Below are 17,368 nucleotides of genomic sequence, written 5' to 3'. Positions count from 1 at the left end.
CCTCTCTTCATCACTATATCCTGTATATTTAAACATTTTAATGGGATGTGAGCAGCAGTGGAAGCCAGTAGAAAAACTGTTTAGCGTTTGTAATGTAACTGACTTGCAGGCAGTCACACACACAGGGCCTTGTATTACCAAACTGTTGCTTAACATTAATCAACTGTACCAATACAGGAAACACACAGCACGCTGACATGTTTTGACAGCGCAAATCTTTAATCAAACAGAAGGATATAAAACAGGGACACTAAGTGTACCATTCCCAACAGGGATGCCAGCAACATGACACACATCCCTATGAGAGACCACTGTGACAGGAAGGGGAGGGGTCAAAAGCAGGAAGGGGGGAGGTGGTGGTGCAGGTGGCTGCAGTATCGGCCGTCCTGGCCCCTACATGTAGGAATTCCCAGGGAAGCGTCAAAAAGCTGCTTGTGGCAGCAGCAGCCGAGGAGGAGGGGCTTCAGCACCGTGACGTCGCCGTCGTTCAGGAAACGAGGGGACTGACGCTGGGCTTCAGCCCACGCCTACACATCTAGTGTAGGCGTTTACCTGGAGACACACACACACAGGCCACAGTCACCTCACACAGGTATTCACATAGGTAACTGAACCAATGAAACAAGCTATGAGATGAACCATGACCTTATAAAATCCAATCCAGAATTTAAAAAAACAAAAGTATTTGATAAAAAAAACAAAAATCGAAAGGTACAGACCATGCTTGGCAGGTTTTACAGGGAATGAATTAGACGTCCCATGAAGCATTGCTTTTTTTTGCACCTGTTATCTGAAATTATTTTTTACTTTTAAAAACTGAAGTCATAAAGAAGATAACAAAACAGCAACCGCACACTTAAACACTGTGCATATCAAAATTTACTACAAGCTTTCGGTCATAGACCTTCTTCAGGCATACAGAACAAGTGAATACAACATGAGGGTTCAAGCAGTCACATCACTTGATTGTAAAATGCCAGACACCTGTGTCAAGCATGGCAATGGCTAGAGAGGCATCATGGGAATTGCAGTCCCAAAAATAGTAAACTACAGAGGCCATATTTAGACCTAAATATGGCCTCTGTAGTCTGTGACTGTGACTGTTTTGTTATCTTCTTTATCCTTAAGTTCAGCTCCAGCACCTTTTCTAAGCATATAGCTTACGGACGAGCGGTGGCTTTTTCCCAAAAACTGAAGTCATGAAGTACTGAACATACCGTGGATATATACTGTTTATATAATGTTTATATAATGTTTAAATTTTCTAGTTCTAGTTATCATTCTAGTTTGGCACTGGCCCTGGAACAAATCTCCATGGTAACAAGAATGTCTCTGCTTGACGGACTTACTTTCTGGATTATGGGCACTGTAGTTTAAATAGGAATTAAAGAGTAAAACACAATTTCTCAAAAATGTAGTTGAAATCAATAGTACTTACAGTTTCTGCAGAAGCACATACAGATGTTAAAACAGTTATAAAATAAATTCCCGGAAGCAAGTATTTGACTGGATTTTTTTTTTTTTTTTTGAAACCTTGGTGTTGTGCTCTCTAGTAAGGGGAACAACCATCATGGTGGCCTGATGGGTAAATAGCACTGACATGGAGGTGTGTACAAGCTCAAAGGAGCCACCATGGCTGAAGATGTCTTTAGACTTTGGCTGCTTGTTACCAGCTTGAGATACACAAGAGTTCATGCATTACAGCACAGTGATGCACTGAGCAATTCAGAAAGTCTGAGGGAAAAAAAAAACAAAAACACCTCACCTTCCTCATCCTCCCCCTCCCATGGGTGGAGCACTGGGGCCTCCACCGTGGTTTATCCTGCCCATCCGCCTTCTGCCACCAGGGGGACCTGGAGGACTGCAGAGGGGAAAGAAGAGATGGAATAATGAGATGAGTGGGTGAAGCAAGAGGGAGGAGGACGCAGAGGAGAGTTTAATTAGTATGAAACTAGATCCTTTATTACCATCCAAAGCAAACAGTCTGTGAACCAAATCAACTCTCAGTCACATTTACATCTGCTTTGACTGTCTCTGGGGAATGAAGACAAGCGGGTTAGATCGCTGCCAGGTTAGTTTTACCCTGCGAGCACTCAGCTAGTCTCTGTACATCTGGAGGAGGGACTCACCACCTGTCACTATCTGCCTGCTAAATCTAATGTCCCTACAAATGTGTGACGGTAAAGAAATGAACTGAACTCAGGAAACTTACCCTCTGCCATCACTGAAGCGTGACAGGCCGGAGTTTCTGTCTTTTGTCAGGTCAGGCTGAACCAGCGTCTGAAAACTGAAAGATGAGACTTGAACAGAGTGCACAGCTGTTTGGTGGTAACACAGTCATGTCACTACTTTTCCAAGTAGTGTGTAAAGATTCATTATTTCAACTACAGTTACCAATCAAAAAATAAGTTCCCACACCCTGTAAACATCACACTAAAGCTAAATGATTAAACAACACTGATCCCAAACCAGCTTAGTCTTTGTTGTAATTGTCCTCTTTGGTCTTGAGGAGAAATTATATTTAAAATGTGTTCCTCCTTGTCTAGGTGTTCACCTGTTCTATTAGTTTGATTTTACTCAGCAATCAGATGTTTGAACATTGTTGATTTAAAAAGTGGCCTTATGAATTTCGGCTCCTAAAGCACATATAACATGACATTTATAGCAGTTACTTTTGAAATGAGTGACAAATAAAGGGTAACAAGATATTTTCTGAATTATGTCCCCAAGACTTAACCACATTAATCTCCGTTTAGATAGTTATTAAAATACAACAGAATATTCTGATAAAAGGTCTAGTTATGACAGCAGCAGTAATCCACATTAAGTCCACATTCCACACTGTATTAGTCTGATGCTTAAATGCCCCCTTTAGCCACTTCAGAAACTTAAAAACAAAAATCAAAAGTGCCTTGTAAGAAAATTATTCATGTATTTGGCAAAATGGACTCTTTAAACATCAGCTGTAAGTCACCGCTCCCTCTCAGCGTGGAACTGCAGAGAAAACCATTTCGATTTTTTTTTTTTTGTCAGTGAGGTTCACTTCTGGCCTTTTAGATCTTACTGATTTTATGTTTATGTGATTATGATGATTGACGTACAACAGCCCGATGAACTCTACCGCTCCCCAGAAGAGCTCGACCAGAAAAGACAGTCGCCACGGTGACTGTGCCCTGCTGTCCAGGACCTGACCTGAGACAGAGACAGAGAGAGACAGAGAGAGACACGCAGACAGACAGACAGAGAGAAAAGTTTATTTGGCAAAATACCTTACAAAGAGCAAATGTCAAAAAAGTGCTTCACATGCCTAAAATGTTAAAGAAAGGCAATGTTAAACAACAGTAAACAAACAAACAAAAAAGCACATACACACACAGTGACAGAATTTGCCAGGCAAGACAGGCCTGTTTGAAAAAGTGAGTCTTTAGTTGCTTCTGAAAAGCTTGAACAGAGAAAAACTAACCCTAACATTGTATCTCTAAAAGAGGTGCATTCCCCAGTGTTGCATGCTCGACTTTCAGGGCACGAAAATCTTTTGTTTGTAGTCGTGAGCGACGGACAACCAGCAAGTCCTGGTCAAAAGACGTGAAGTGTCCTGCTGCTGATTTAAGGATGGAGCAGGTCACAGATGCACACAGCTGCCTGACCACACAGGACTCTGTATGTGTTAACTAGGATCTAAAAATGAATCCTACACTTGATGTGTAACCTATGTGAAAAACATAAAATATGAGTCAACCTGCTGGACCCGGTCTTCTGAAGACAGCCCGGACACGACTTGCTGAGGAAAGGGAAAAGTGAACTACAATCGTCTATCCGGGATGATATAAAAACGTGAATAATCACCTCTGGCACACACTGTGATGAAACAGACCCGAGTTTTGCAATGATTCTTAAATGGAAACAAAGCATGTCTGAGTCAGCGATTTAATATGTAGATGGGAGTGCACAGCCTGATCAAAAACAACACAAAGATTTCTCAGATTTGACTGTTACAGCTGAGGGAAGGGACCCGATACACTGAGGCTTGGGAGCTGCACTATCTGAAGCAATGAGAGAGAGAGAGAGACACACACACACACACAGAGAGAGAGAGATTTAGTGTACATGTCCTGCATATCTGCATGTTTGTGATGCATGTATCATCACACACACTGTGACCAGCAGGTGTTTTCTGTTTGTGCATGCTGTGTTTCTGCACATGAACATGCACTGGTTTCCCCCCGGGTGTATGCACGTCCCATCATGACCCTCCGTGTCCAGGTGCAGGTGACCCCCCTCCTCCTCCCCCTCCCCATCCGTTCAGAGGCGCGAGCCAATCAGCGCGTGACAGCAAACGGCCACGGCACCACGGCAGCTTCTCATGACGGGTCCACACACCGATTTAGCCTCCATTACCGACCACACAGCACACTGACATTAACAAGCCAGGCGAGGAGGAGCCACAGACAAACAGCCCGTGGGCATTAGCTTACCTGAACACCTGAACACTTTGTTGTCCGGTAACTGTTTCTATAGAGACCGTGAGGCTGGCTAACTGGCTGTAGCTAGCTTTAGCCTGAACGGCACACAGGCCCGTTAAAACACAACCGGGCCGCTCATTTGACACCGTTTGGCTTCCTATACTGACGAAAGTGCGACACAACACGACGATTTCTACACGGGTAGCCGGCTCTGAGGACAGCGAGCCGGCTAGAAGAAACACACGGAGGGCTACTCACCGTTAGAGACGTACACCATCGTCGACAGCAGCGTTACTGCTGTTGTTTACGATTAGCGCTACACTTCCGCATTCGCTGCATACGTCACGCTGACGCACAGGGAGGGCCTTGGAGCCGCAGGTGGCTGCAATCAGAAACACGTGGTGGGGCTGATGTGGGCAAAACATGTGGAGCGACAATATACTTCAGATTAAACTCCTGTTTGCTAGAAGAAAAAACACTTTTTAAGAGAAAAAACTCGAAAACTCTGAGATTATATGTCACAAATTTACGAGAAAAAACCTAAGAAAAATGTTTTCTTTTCTTGGCTGAGGCATCATATTACTTACATAACCTGTAACAAGGAGATCCTGGTGATTTTAGCCCAGAATCACTTATTGTTTTCCTCTGAATCGGCCCAAGTCTGCTGCTGATGATAATATTGTGCCTTAGGATTAAAAGTACCAGTTTTTCCTCTTACTAAATTTTACAGCATAAGAAAAACGATTCTTCTCACTTTTTCTCACGTTAATTTGTGACCATGATCTCAGAAATTGAGTTGTTTTTTTTTTCTTTCTCAAAAATTCACGATTTTAATCTGGCGCACATTGGGGTGAAAGGGAATGAGGAGGCAGATAAGGCTGCGAAAGAAGCAACAAAAAGCAGAAATATTGAATTGGAAATTAATATTAGTAAATCAGAAATCAAGAATATAATTAAACAAAGATTGAGGAGTAGATGGCAAAAGCAATGGGAGGAAGACAGGACAGGGCGTTGGTTTTACACAATACAAAGGGAAGTGGGAGGAATGAGAGCTACAAGACGGAACCGAAGAGAGGAAACAATAATATCAAGACTTAGGTTTGGACATACTGCACTTAATAATACATTAGCAAAAATGGGAAAACACAATACAGGAGAATGTGGGCAACAAGAAACCATAGAACATGTAATGATAAATTGTCAGGGGTATGAAGTAAACAGGCAAAAATGGATTAAACAGCTTAAAGACAATAAAATGCCATTTGACATCAGGACAATATTACAACAACAGTCAGGGATAAGAGTTATGAGTTTATGTTTGAGTTTTTGAGAAGAAGTGATTTAATTAGGAGGATATAACTTTATTTACTTTATTTTATTTGTTTATTTTTTTTTTATTTAATTGTATGGGGAGGCAGTCATACTGATCGCCATGTTGCCAACCGCCAATAAAACCCAAGAAGAAGAAGAAGAAGAAGAAGAACAAGAACAAGAAGAACAAGAAGAAGAAGAACAAGAACGGTGAGTAGCCCTCCGTGTGTTTCTTCTAGCCGGCTCGCTGTCCTCAGAGCCGGCTGCCCGTGTAGAAATCGTCGTGTTGTGTTGTACTTTCGTCAGTATAGGAAGCCAAACGGTGTCAAATGAGCGGCCCGGTTGTGTTTTAACGGGCCTGTGTGCCGTTCAGGCTAACGCTAGCTACAGCCAGTTAGCCAGCCTCACGGTCTCTATAGAAACAGTTACCGGACAACAAAGTGTTCAGGTGTTCAGGTAAGCTAATGCCCACCGGCTGTTTGTCTGTGGCTCCTCCTCACCTGGCGTGTTAATGTCAGTGTGCTGTGTGGTCGGTAATGGAGGCTAAATCGGTGTGTGGACCCGTCATGAGAAGCTGCCGTGGTGCCGTGGCCGTTTGCTGTCACGTGCTGGCGAGGCGACGAGGAGGAGGGGGGGTCACCTGCACCTGGACACGGAGGGTGATGATGGGACGTGCACACACCCGGGGGGAAACCAGTGCATGTTCATGTGCAGAAACACAGCATGCACAAACAGAAAACACCTGCTGGTCACAGTGTATACACTACTCACAAAAAGTTAGGGATATCCAGCTTTCAGGTGAAATTTCAGGATGAACCTAAAATGCATTATAACCTTTACAGGTGAACTTAATGTGACCTTCTATAAACTTTTGAATGCACATGTCCAACTGTTCAGTGTTTCAGTACTTTTTGCACAAGTTGCTGTTCTCTAACAAGGAGCTTAACGGCAAAAGTCACATCAGGTGTTTGATGCTCCAGCTCATCGAGGTCGTATCATTAGGGAACGGCTGCTGGAGACTGGGGTTCCTCAGATGGAGTGGCCTGCACTTTCTCCAGACCTGAATCCCATAGAAAACCTATGGGATCAGCTGAGTCGCCGTGTAGAGGCTCGGAGCTCTGTACCCCAGAACCTCAATGTCCTGAGGGCCGCCCTTCAAGAAGAGTGGGATGCCATGCCTCAGCAGACAATAAGTCGACTTGTGAACAGCATGAGACGTCGTTGTCAAGCTGTAATTGATGCTCAAGGGCACATGACAAGTTATTGACACTGACATTTTTTGTTGTGGTATATCCACCACTGTTGTTGGCTTTTGTTTCAAGAAATTGTTTGAGATGAGGAAATCACCAGTGTATGCTTCTACTTAAATGCCCTACTTTCATGATATAATATCACTGTAGCATGAACTTTTTACATTTTCCATAAATTTCACCCAAAAGCCAAATATCTCAAACTTTTTGTGAGTAGTGTATGATGATACATGTTTGGATGCATCACAAACATGCAGATATGTAGGACATGTACACCAAATCTCTCTCTCTCTCTCTCTCTCTCTCTCTCTCTCTCTCTCTCTCTCTCTCTCTCTCTCTCTCTCTCTCTCTCTCTCTCCTCTCTCTCTCTCGTCTCCTCTCGCTCTCCTCTCCTCTCTCTAATCGTCCTCTCCTCTCATCATCTCTCATCTCTCTCTCTGTGTGTGTGTGTGTGTGTGTGTGTGTGTGTGTGTGTGTGTGTGTGTGTGTGTGTGTCTCTCTCTCTCTCATTGCTTCAGATAGTGCAGCTCCCAAGCCTCAGTGTATCGGGTCCCTTCCCTCAGCTGTAACAAAAGATGGTCGAGCATGCAACACTGGGGAATGCACCTCTTTTAGAGATACAATCTGGTTTTCTCTGTTCAAGCTTTTAAAAAGCATCTAAAGACTTACTTTTTCAAATGGGCGTGTCTTGCCTGGCAAATTGTGTGTCTGTCTCTGTGTTTGTATGTGTTTTTTTTTGTTTGTTTGTTTTTCATGGGCCTTTCTTTAACATTTTAGGCATGTGAAGCACTTTTTCGACATTTGCTCTTTGTAAGGTATTTTGCCAAATAAACTTTTCTCTCTGTCTGTCTGTCTGTGTGTGTCTCTCTCTCTGTCTATGTCTCTGTCTCAGGTCAGGTCCTGGACAGCAGGGCACAGTCACCAAGTCTGGCTGGTGGTCATACTGCAACACGACTGTCCAGGTGAGTACAGCGTGTCCTTTACTGTAATATGGCTGCATGTTATGAGGTGACTTTAAACACGGTTGTGTTTTGGTGAATAAACATGTCGCCGGTACAAACGGAGCTCGGAGCTGTCCGCCGCCCGGCCGCCGCAGTGTGAGGCTGCAGTCCGGCTAGCGTTAGCGCCCAGCTCAGCCTCCTGCTGCCTCCACATTTACCAGCCCGCTTCAACAGCTGGCAGCAGCTTAAACGTGACTTTTAATAAAAACTGTTACCCAAGTTTATGCATTAGGTACTTTATGTTCTTCCTGACTACTTGAATAGCCCTAAAACATAAATAAAAACTCACTTACTCCTCCATACACGTCAAAGTTCATGTGGGAATCAGGATTTTCCCTGCAAAAAGTCACATTAACTATCAGTGGCTGTGGCCCTGCTGCAGCTGTGGTTGTGTTTGGTGAGGGCCCTGAAGCACAGCAAAGTTTTTTGGCTATAATAAATGGCAGGTTATAGTTCCTCAGTGTCTTCAAAAACAGCTAAAATGAATTTATGCAAAATGTTGATATTATGTTGATATGATAGATAGATAGATAGACAGATAGATAGATAGATAGATAGATAGATACTTTATTCATCCCGCAGGAAATTCGCATTTTTTCAGCAGTATCCACAGATTACAGATTAAGTAAATAAAAAAATAAAATAAAGAATAAGATCTAAGTACAACAGAATAAGATCTGAGTACAACAGAATAAGATCTAAGTACAACCCAGTGTGCAAAAAGCAATGTGCAACAAAAAAAAAAAAACAGAAAAAAATGTGTGCATGGGTGTATAAAATGTGCATAGAGGTAGGTCAATGTGCAAATTTAGAAGAAATATACAGTTTACACATGATAAATAGCAGTAAGCAATATAAACACTATAAACAAGGATTATCTTACATAATATCAACATATCAGTGTTTCCCTGGGGGTCAAATTGATCCCAAGGAAACATTGATGCATTCAAAATGTGTCCAGGACATTGAAAACATATCATCAGGTTAAGGTTAAGTTTTGTCCATTGGTAAATAATGAATCATTGGATATGAAGCAAAAAAAAGGTTCAGCACGTATTCAGAGGTGTTAAACGAAGATAATAGGGGGGTTTATAACTGCATAATAACAACTCTGTGTGTTTTCATCTCTTTCATGTAGATGCCAGTGAAGACACAGGCACAGCTCCGGGTCTGTTTGGAAAGGAAACAGGAATCTGTCTGCCTTGGTTATTGTGCCTGAGTGGACAAAATAACGGAAACACCACCTGATAAAGGACTTTTATTTTGAGGTAACTGTTGAGAGTTACAGAGGCTGCACTATTTGTCAGTCTCCATCATCTTTCAGCGCCCAAAGAGGTCTGACAATCAGCATTTTTCGTTCAAGTGCCCAAGCAGCATGAGTGAACTAACAGAGTTTGAGAGAGGCCAGATAGTCGGCGCCCGGCTCGCAGGCGCCTCAGTCACCCAAACTGCACAGATGTTGAATTTGTCCCGGGGAACCGTGTCCAAAATCAGGACCGCATATGACAAACACGGGAAGACTGCATCGGCAAAGAAGAACAGTGGCCGCAAGTCAAAGCTCACCGAAAAGGACAGGGAGACGCTTATCGAGATAGTCGATAAACACCCCGAGACTACAGCCTCAAAAATCGTTGGTCGGAAACCAGCATCTGGCACAGAACCAGCATCCGGCATAGAAAAGAAATCTGTGGAGGAGAAAACCAAGCCTGAAGTTCAGACCGGCACACAGGAGTGACAAGGTCTGATGCCACAGGAGTAACTTTCACTTTAACACGAGGCCTTCAGTCCACGACGTCTGTATTTTTTCCAAGCTTTGTCATTGCTTGTGACTGATGAACACTTCCAGTAACTTAAGCTCAGTTTATACTGTATAAACCTAAAGAGTCTGATCTATCCAGACTGTCAAAACAAATGTATGTTTAATAAAGTCTTTTTGCATAAACTTTCACCTGTCTGTGTCTGTGCATCGTGTGGCAGTTTTGTTTTTATGAACCCTTCTCGCTGCAAACCCTGCACAACATGGATGCAATACATAACTGATGAATATCAGGCTGCTGTCACTGACCAAAACATAGGAGACACAACTTGTGGCTCTGGGTATCAACAGGTGAAGTAGGAGAGCAACAGTATTCAGAGCTGGAGAGGAATCCACCATTTTGCTGCTGTTTGGCTGCACACAGTCTCTATTTGAACTGTGGAAAATAAAGTACACTATATTACCAAAAGTATTCGCTCACCCATTCAAATGATCAGAATCAGGTGTCCTAATCACTTGGCCTGGCCACAGGTGTATAAAATCAAGCACTCAGGCATGCAGACTGTGAAACAAGACATTTGTGAAAGAATGGGCCACTCTCAGGAGCTCAGTGAATTCCAGCGTGGAACTGTCATAGGATGCCAACTGTGCAACAAATCCAGTCGTGAAATTTCCTCGCTCCTAAATATTCCACAGTCAACTGTCAGCTCTATTATAACAAAATGGAAGCGTTTGGGAACAACAGCAACTCAGCCACGAAGTGGTAGGCCACGTAAAGTGACGGAGAGGGGTCAGCGGATGCTGAAGCGCATAGTGCAAAGAGGTCGCCGACTTTCTGCACAGTCAATTGCTACAGAGCTACAAACTTCATGTGACCTTCAGATTAGCCCAAGTACAGTACGCAGAGAGCTTCATGGAATGGGTTTCCATGGCCGAGCAGCTGCAGCCAAGCCACACATCACCAAGTGCAATGCAAAGCGTCGGATGCAATGGTGTAAAGCAGGCCGCCACTGGCCTGTAGAGCAGTGGAGACGCGTTCTCTGGAGTGATGAATCACGCTTTTCCATCTGGCAATCTGATGGACGAGTCTGGGTTTGGAGGTTGCCAGGAGAACGGTACATTTCAGACTGCATTGTGCCGACTGTGAAATTTGGTGGAGGAGGAATTATGGTGTGGGGTTGTTTTTCAGGAGCTGGGCTTGGCCCCTTAGTTCCAGTGAAAGGAACTTTGAATGCTTCAGGATACCAAAACATTTTGGACAATTCCATGCTCCCAACCTTGTGGGAACAGTTTGGAGCGGGCCCCTTCCTCTTCCAACATGACTGTGCACCAGTGCACAAAGCAAGGTCCATAAAGACATGGATGACAGAGTCTGGTGTGGATGAACTTGACTGGCCTGCACAGAGTCCTGACCTGAACCCGATAGAACACCTTTGGGATGAATTAGAGCGGAGACTGAGAGCCAGGCCTTCTCGACCAACATCAGTGTGTGACCTCACCAATGCGCTTTTGGAAGAATGGTCAAAAATTCCTATAAACACTCTCCTCAACCTTGTGGACAGTCTTCCCAGAAGAGTTGAAGCTGTAATAGCTGCAAAAGGTGGACCGACATCATATTGAACTCTATGGGTTAGGAATGGGATGGCACTTCAGTTCATAGTATGAGTAAAGGCAGGTGAGCGAATACTTTTGGTAATATAGTGTATGAAGTTACTCAGATAGTACACATAAACTGATGAGGTATTCATTCATTCAGTATCATTAAATATAAAAATCCAAGTCACGAAAAACTCCTATTCCGACTCCAGTACCCATAAAAATACCACTGTAATCCCCATCATTTGTATTCTGTATAGTGTTTGTTGTATCTCGATCAAAATGTCTGACCTACTGTGTGACTGACTGTTTTGTAAACTGGTTAGTGCTGAACTTGAATCTGAACAAATCACTGTTCTCAGTGGCCTTATTTCTTCCACCCACTGCATTGCTAATAATATTGCCAACATTTCCCCTGTGTACACAGACACTTCCCCACTGATCCTTTTCCCGACTGTGACGTGAAACTCTGGGACAATAAACGCTACTCCTGTCTTGACTGAATTCTTTGATGCATCTGTATATACCTTAACGTAATTGCTATAACCTTCTATGTATATCTGAATGGTCTGAAAATTATAAACACCCTTTCTGTCCTTGCTTTGTGTTAGTAGAGTGAAATCCACTGTGGCATTTGGCAATATCCAAGGTGGTATAGCTGGCAATGGTACTGTCTGACTCACGTTTAAATGTGCTATTTCAATTTCTTTTGTTTTCTGATTTCTTTGTTTTCTGATTCATTACCCAACCAAAGCTTTTACTGTCCCTTTTTTCCTTTTCCCCACATGGTTCTAGAGTGAGTTTTGTCGGATGCTCTTTACTGTCGGATGCTCTTTACTGTGACCCTTTTTACTGTGACCCTTACTGTGACCCTTTTTTTACTGTGACCCTTTTTTTTGTCAGCAAAACCAAAGAGCTGATAGTTGATTTTCGAAAAAAAGAGGCAAAGACACACAACCCTGTCTACATTAATGGAGCTGAGGTGGAGCAAGTGAGCAGTTTTAAGTTCCTGGGAATCAACATAACAGAGAACCTAACATGGACTTCACATATCTCTGCCCTGGTTAAAAAAGCCCAGAAACGGCTGTATTTCTTAAGGAAACTTAAGAAAGCAAAATACCCACGCCAAGTTCTTGTCAGCTTCTACAAAGGAGCGATTGAAAGCATCCTGACTGGAAACATCACAAACTGGCATGGGATGTGCACGGCCCAGGACAGGAAGACTCTGCAACGAGTGATTAAAACTGCCCAAAACATCATTGGCACCCATCTACCAAGCATCAGTGATATCGGGGAGGTGAGGTGCCAGCGCAGAGCCAAAAGGATCCTAAAAGACAACACCCACCCCAGCCACAGCCTGTTCACCCTGCTGCCATCAGGCAAAAGATACAGAAGTATCCGCTGCCGTACAACCAGACTACAGAGCAGCTTCTTCCCTCAAGCTGTGAGACTACTAAATGCACCATCTGCACTCCTCCATGTTTAATAATTTTATTTTCTATACAATCAATTAATCAATCAAGAGGGAACCACACTTTAATTTCATTATTCAACCTGTTGTATAATGACAAATAAACTTCCTTGTATCCTTAAGTTGACCCAATACACCAATGATATCTGCAGCCTCCTCATATCTAATGGTAATTCTCCCATTTCTACCTGTAATGCTGCTGTTGGAGTTGTTTTAATTGCACCTGTACATAGTCTCAATGCTTGGTATTGAATACTATCCAGCTTTTTTAATGTTGTATTTGCTGCTGATCCATACACAACACATCCATAATCTAAAACAGATCTAATCAATCCACAATAAATGGCCTTTAGTGCGCTTCTATCTGCCCCCCATTCAGTTCCTACCAAGCACCTCATCACATTTAACACTTTTTTACATTTATCCACCACCTTTTGAATATGTACTGCCCATGTGATTCTCTCATCAAACCATATTCCTAAAAACTTAAATTGCTTCACTCTCTCCAGTTCTTGATTGTACAGTTTTAGTTTTATTGCTTTATCAATTCTTTTCCTTGTAAAAAACATCATCTTTGTTTTATCCACTGAAAATTTAAATCCCCATTTATATGACCACTCCTCTATTTTTGTGATTGCATTTTGCATATTTTTAACAATGAATTCTAAATTTCTTCCCCTTTTCCAAATTGCCCCATCATCCGCAAAAAGAGATACCCCCATTTCATTTTCTAAACTCATAAATACATCATTTATCATTATAGAAAACAATAATGGACTTATTATACTCCCTTGAGGCGTTCCGTTTTCAATATATATTTTCTCTGAGTAACCTTTCCCTATTCTTACTTGTATACATCTTTCAAATAAGAAATTCTTAATCCATCTATATATACGCCCTTTGATACCTAGTTTCCACAGTTTTATTAATAATCCCTCTCCCCACATCATGTCATATGCCTTCTCTACATCGAAGAACACAGCCACTACACTTTCTCTATTTATCTGTGCCTTTCTCACCTCATATTCTAAACATACAGCTGGATCCATAGTGTTTCTTCCTTTTCTAAAACCACTCTGATATTTGGTTATATACCCTTTACTTTCTACATAATATGTTAACCTGTCATTTATCATTTTCTCCATTACTTTACAGATGTTAGATGTTAAAGCTATAGGTCGATAATTCCCTGGATTTGTGCAATCTTTCCCTGGTTTGCGTATTGGAACTACCACCGCCTCTTTCCAACTTTTTGGCAATTTCCCACCCTCCCACACTTTATTATATAATTCCAATAAAATTTCCTTGGATGATTCACTGAGATGTTCCAACATTATATAACAAATCTGATCTTTCCCTGGTGCTGACATCTTGGTTTTGTTGAGAGCGCGGTTTAGTTCTGTCTTTGAAAATGTCTCATTTAATAAATCATTGGGATCTTCTTCAAACTGTATCAACTCTTCATTCTCTACTATTGTGGTTTCCCTCCCTCTTCTCCCTTCCCCACTGATATTTTCTGAGCTATGAATTTTTGCAAACACCTTTACCAGCATCTCTGCTTTTTCTTCATCTTTCACTGCTATTGTTTCACCTTCCTTTAATACTGGATATCCATATTCTCTTTTAATCCCATTCATTCTTTTTATCATTCCCCAAATTTTCCCAATTTCTGTCTCTCTTCCTACTGTGTTACAAAATGCCCTCCAATATTTCTTCTTTGCGTTCTTTATGACTCGCCTTACATTTGCCACCATTCTTTTGTATTCAATGAGATTCTGAAAACTGTGATTTCTTTTCAACATTTTAAAAGCTTTATTTCGCTGTTTAATTGCTTTGTCACACTCATTTGTCCACCACGGAACAATCTTTTTTATGTGCTTACCTCCCTTCTTCTGAATGGTTTTCCTTGCTGCCTCTAAAATAGCTTCACAAACAGAAAGATTCAATTTATCAACATCTTCATTAATATCAATCATTTCCATTTCTTTAGCACAAATATATTCAAATTTCTCCCAATCAGCCCTCCCAAAAGCCCACATCTCCACTCCTTCACTATCATATTTCTCTAATTCCATACCTAATACAGTGCTAATAGGATAGTGATCACTGCCAACAGTCGTTTCTTTTATCACTTTCCATGTACAAACACCTGCCAATGAATCTGACACAACTGTAAGATCTATCGCCGATTCCAAACCTGTTCTCATATTAATTCTTGTCCCACTCCCGTCATTTAAACATACTAGATTTTTACTCTCCATTAACTCCTCTATCACTGTACCATTCTCATCATTACAGCTACCCCATAATGTACTGTGGGCATTAAAATCCCCACACCATATCACTTTCCCCTCTAAATGCACAGGTAGTTCATCCAATAACTCCACTGATAACCTTTTACATGGGTTGTAAAAGTTTACTATTTTAATATTACCTTCCTTTGTCCAAATTTCAACTATTACGTATTCTAACAGTGTTCCTTTCCTCAAAACTCGGTATTGTATTCCTTGTTTCACAAATATTGCACATCCTCCTCCACTGCCCTCTCCTCTATCTCTGCGAATATTATCATATCCTTTAATTACAAATTCTAATGATGGTTTAAGCCAGGTTTCCTGAACACATATTATTTCTGGTTTCTTTTCCAAATCTTCAATGAATCCTTTAAATTCTTGACCGTTTGCTAAGAGACTTCTTGCGTTCCACTGTATAATAATCAGTTTGCTTTCTCACTTGAGCCTCCTGGTTTTCCTTCTGTTTCAAGTCTTTTGTTCATTTGTTCCCAAGACATCCCTTTCATACCCAAAAACTTTTCAGCACCCCTCACAATTATTTTAACCTTCTCTGTTTTGTGTTTAACTTGATCAGTGCAATTAATAACATAGGCCATGAACAGAATTAATTTGTCGACTGGCAGCTCTATATTGGTCTTCTCTGTTCGATCTTCCTCTACTCTAGGACCTGGGTTCATTGTGTCACCCCTTCCCTTTTGTCCTTGTGCCCTCTTCACTGCTTCTGCATAGCTTATGTTGTTAGTCACTTTGACTTGCTCAACTTCAACAGCCCCTTTCCTCACTTCACAGCCACCAAACGTAGCCCTGTGTTGCCCACCACAATTGCAACATTTATTTTGTGCATCCTCTTTGCACTCCTCCATTCTATGCTCACCTCCACATTTGGGGCACCTCTGCTTCCCTCTACACACCACTGCAATATGTCCATATCTCTGGCATTTGTAGCATCGAAGTGGCGGCGGAACATATGGCCTAACTGGAAAGCTCATACACCCTATTTTGACTTTTCCTGGAAGCACTGATCCCTGAAACTCCAGAAGAACAGACAAACTGTCCACCCTTTCCCCATCAAGTGTTTTCTGCAGTCTCTTTGCTCTACTTACCTCGCCCCCCACAATACTCCTTTTAATCCTATCCAAATCTTCATCCACCGGAATCCCTGTTATTACTCCTCTTACCACTTTATTCTCTCCCAGAATCCTTCTTTCACTAATTACCTTCTTGCAAACACTTTCCATTGCCAATGCCCTTTTCTTCTGATCCTCCGCTCCACATATAATCAACAGGTTTCCATCCCTGAGAGTCTTAGCCGTCTCCACCTCTCCTAATTTCTTTCTCAATTCCCTAGACAGCACTACCGGACTCAGATTAACACGCTTATCTTCCTCTCTGAATTTAAGGATTATTTTGAATTCCTCCCTTACCAGTTTTTTTCCAAGCACCTCTCCTGTCTTCCTCTGAACTATTCCCGTCCCGGTTTCTTTTACTATTTTGGTTAATTCCCTCACGCCTGCCTCTTCCTCGCCTTCCTCCACTAGAAACTAGAGACCATTCATCAAACTCCATTTCATCATCATTATCATCCACTTCCACCCCCTGATTCGCCATCCTGATCCAGTCACAAACCAGTTTATGTCAACCGCCTCGTCCAGAATCCAGAAATCGTCGTCAGCAAAACAGTCCGTGTCCTTACAATCCGTACCCGGCTACTCACCGTTAGAGACGTACACCATCTTTGACAGCAGCGTTACAGCTGTTGTTTACGATTAGCGCTGCACTTCCGCATTCGCTGCATACGTCACGCTGACGCACAGGGAGGGCCTTGGAGCCGCAGGTGGCTGCAATCAGAAACACGTGGGCGGGCGAGGTGGGGCTGATGTGGGCAAAACATGTGGAGCGACAGGGGTTAATATACTTCAGATTAAACTCCTCTTTGCTAGAAGAAAAAACACTTTTTAAGAGAAAAAACTCGAAAACTCTGAGATTATATGTCACAAATTTACGAGAAAAAAACTAAGAAAAATGTTTTCTTTTCTTGGCTGAGGCATCATATTACTTACATAACCTGTAACAAGGAGATCCTGGTGATTTTAGCCCAGAATCACTTATTGTTTTCCTCTGAATCGGCCCAAGTCTGCTGCTGATGGTAATATTGTGCCTCAGGATTAAAAGTACCAGTTTTTCCTCTTACTAAATTTGACAGCATAAGAAAAACGATTCTTCTCG

The 17,368-nt window shown here is 42.2% G+C and overlaps 2 protein-coding genes across 4 annotated transcripts; one reads left to right on the top strand and one right to left on the bottom strand.

Moving 5' to 3' along the window:
* Positions 1-191: 191 nt before the first annotated feature.
* On the bottom strand, positions 192-16,947 carry selenok (selenoprotein K). 3 transcript variants are annotated; one of them, XM_030055375.1, is made up of 5 exons: positions 16,857-16,947; positions 3,102-3,192; positions 2,213-2,287; positions 1,766-1,861; positions 192-552 (listed from the first exon to the last, which is right to left on the bottom strand). In XM_030055375.1, the coding sequence occupies exons 1-5, from the start codon at positions 16,873-16,875 to the stop codon at positions 549-551; spliced, it is 285 nt and encodes a 94-aa protein (XP_029911235.1). In that variant the 5' UTR covers positions 16,876-16,947; the 3' UTR covers positions 192-548. The 3 variants fall into 3 exon arrangements, with proteins under 3 accessions (XP_029911235.1, XP_029911234.1, XP_029911236.1); XM_030055374.1 differs by lacking the exon at positions 16,857-16,947 and adding an exon at positions 4,722-4,861; XM_030055376.1 differs by lacking the exons at positions 192-552; positions 16,857-16,947 and adding an exon at positions 4,722-4,862 and having other exon boundaries at positions 1,762-1,861.
* On the top strand, positions 5,881-9,973 carry LOC115361761 (protein bfr2-like). Its single transcript, XM_030055377.1, has 3 exons — positions 5,881-5,984; positions 7,917-7,986; positions 9,164-9,973. Exons 1-3 carry the CDS (start codon positions 5,896-5,898, stop codon positions 9,242-9,244), a joined length of 240 nt encoding a protein of 79 aa, XP_029911237.1. The 5' UTR covers positions 5,881-5,895; the 3' UTR covers positions 9,245-9,973.
* Positions 16,948-17,368: the final 421 nt, after the last annotated feature.

This window comes from Myripristis murdjan, chromosome 7, assembly GCF_902150065.1.
Source record: "Myripristis murdjan chromosome 7, fMyrMur1.1, whole genome shotgun sequence".
Taxonomy (NCBI): domain Eukaryota; kingdom Metazoa; phylum Chordata; class Actinopteri; order Holocentriformes; family Holocentridae; genus Myripristis; species Myripristis murdjan.
The sequence above is the reverse complement of the archived record's forward strand: the minus strand, read 5'-3'. Positions and strand labels throughout refer to the sequence as shown.

Excerpts from the sequence above, each read along its gene's own strand:
- LOC115361761 (XM_030055377.1), top strand. The coding sequence starts at position 5,896 with ATGTTGCCAACCGCCAATAAAACCCAAGAAGAAGAAGAAGAAGAAGAA. Across the intron at positions 5,985-7,916 it reads GAAGAAGAAGAACAAGAACG|GTCAGGTCCTGGACAGCAGG; the intron begins GTGAGTAGCCCT and ends TCTCTGTCTCAG. Across the intron at positions 7,987-9,163 it reads ACTGCAACACGACTGTCCAG|ATGCCAGTGAAGACACAGGC; the intron begins GTGAGTACAGCG and ends TCTTTCATGTAG.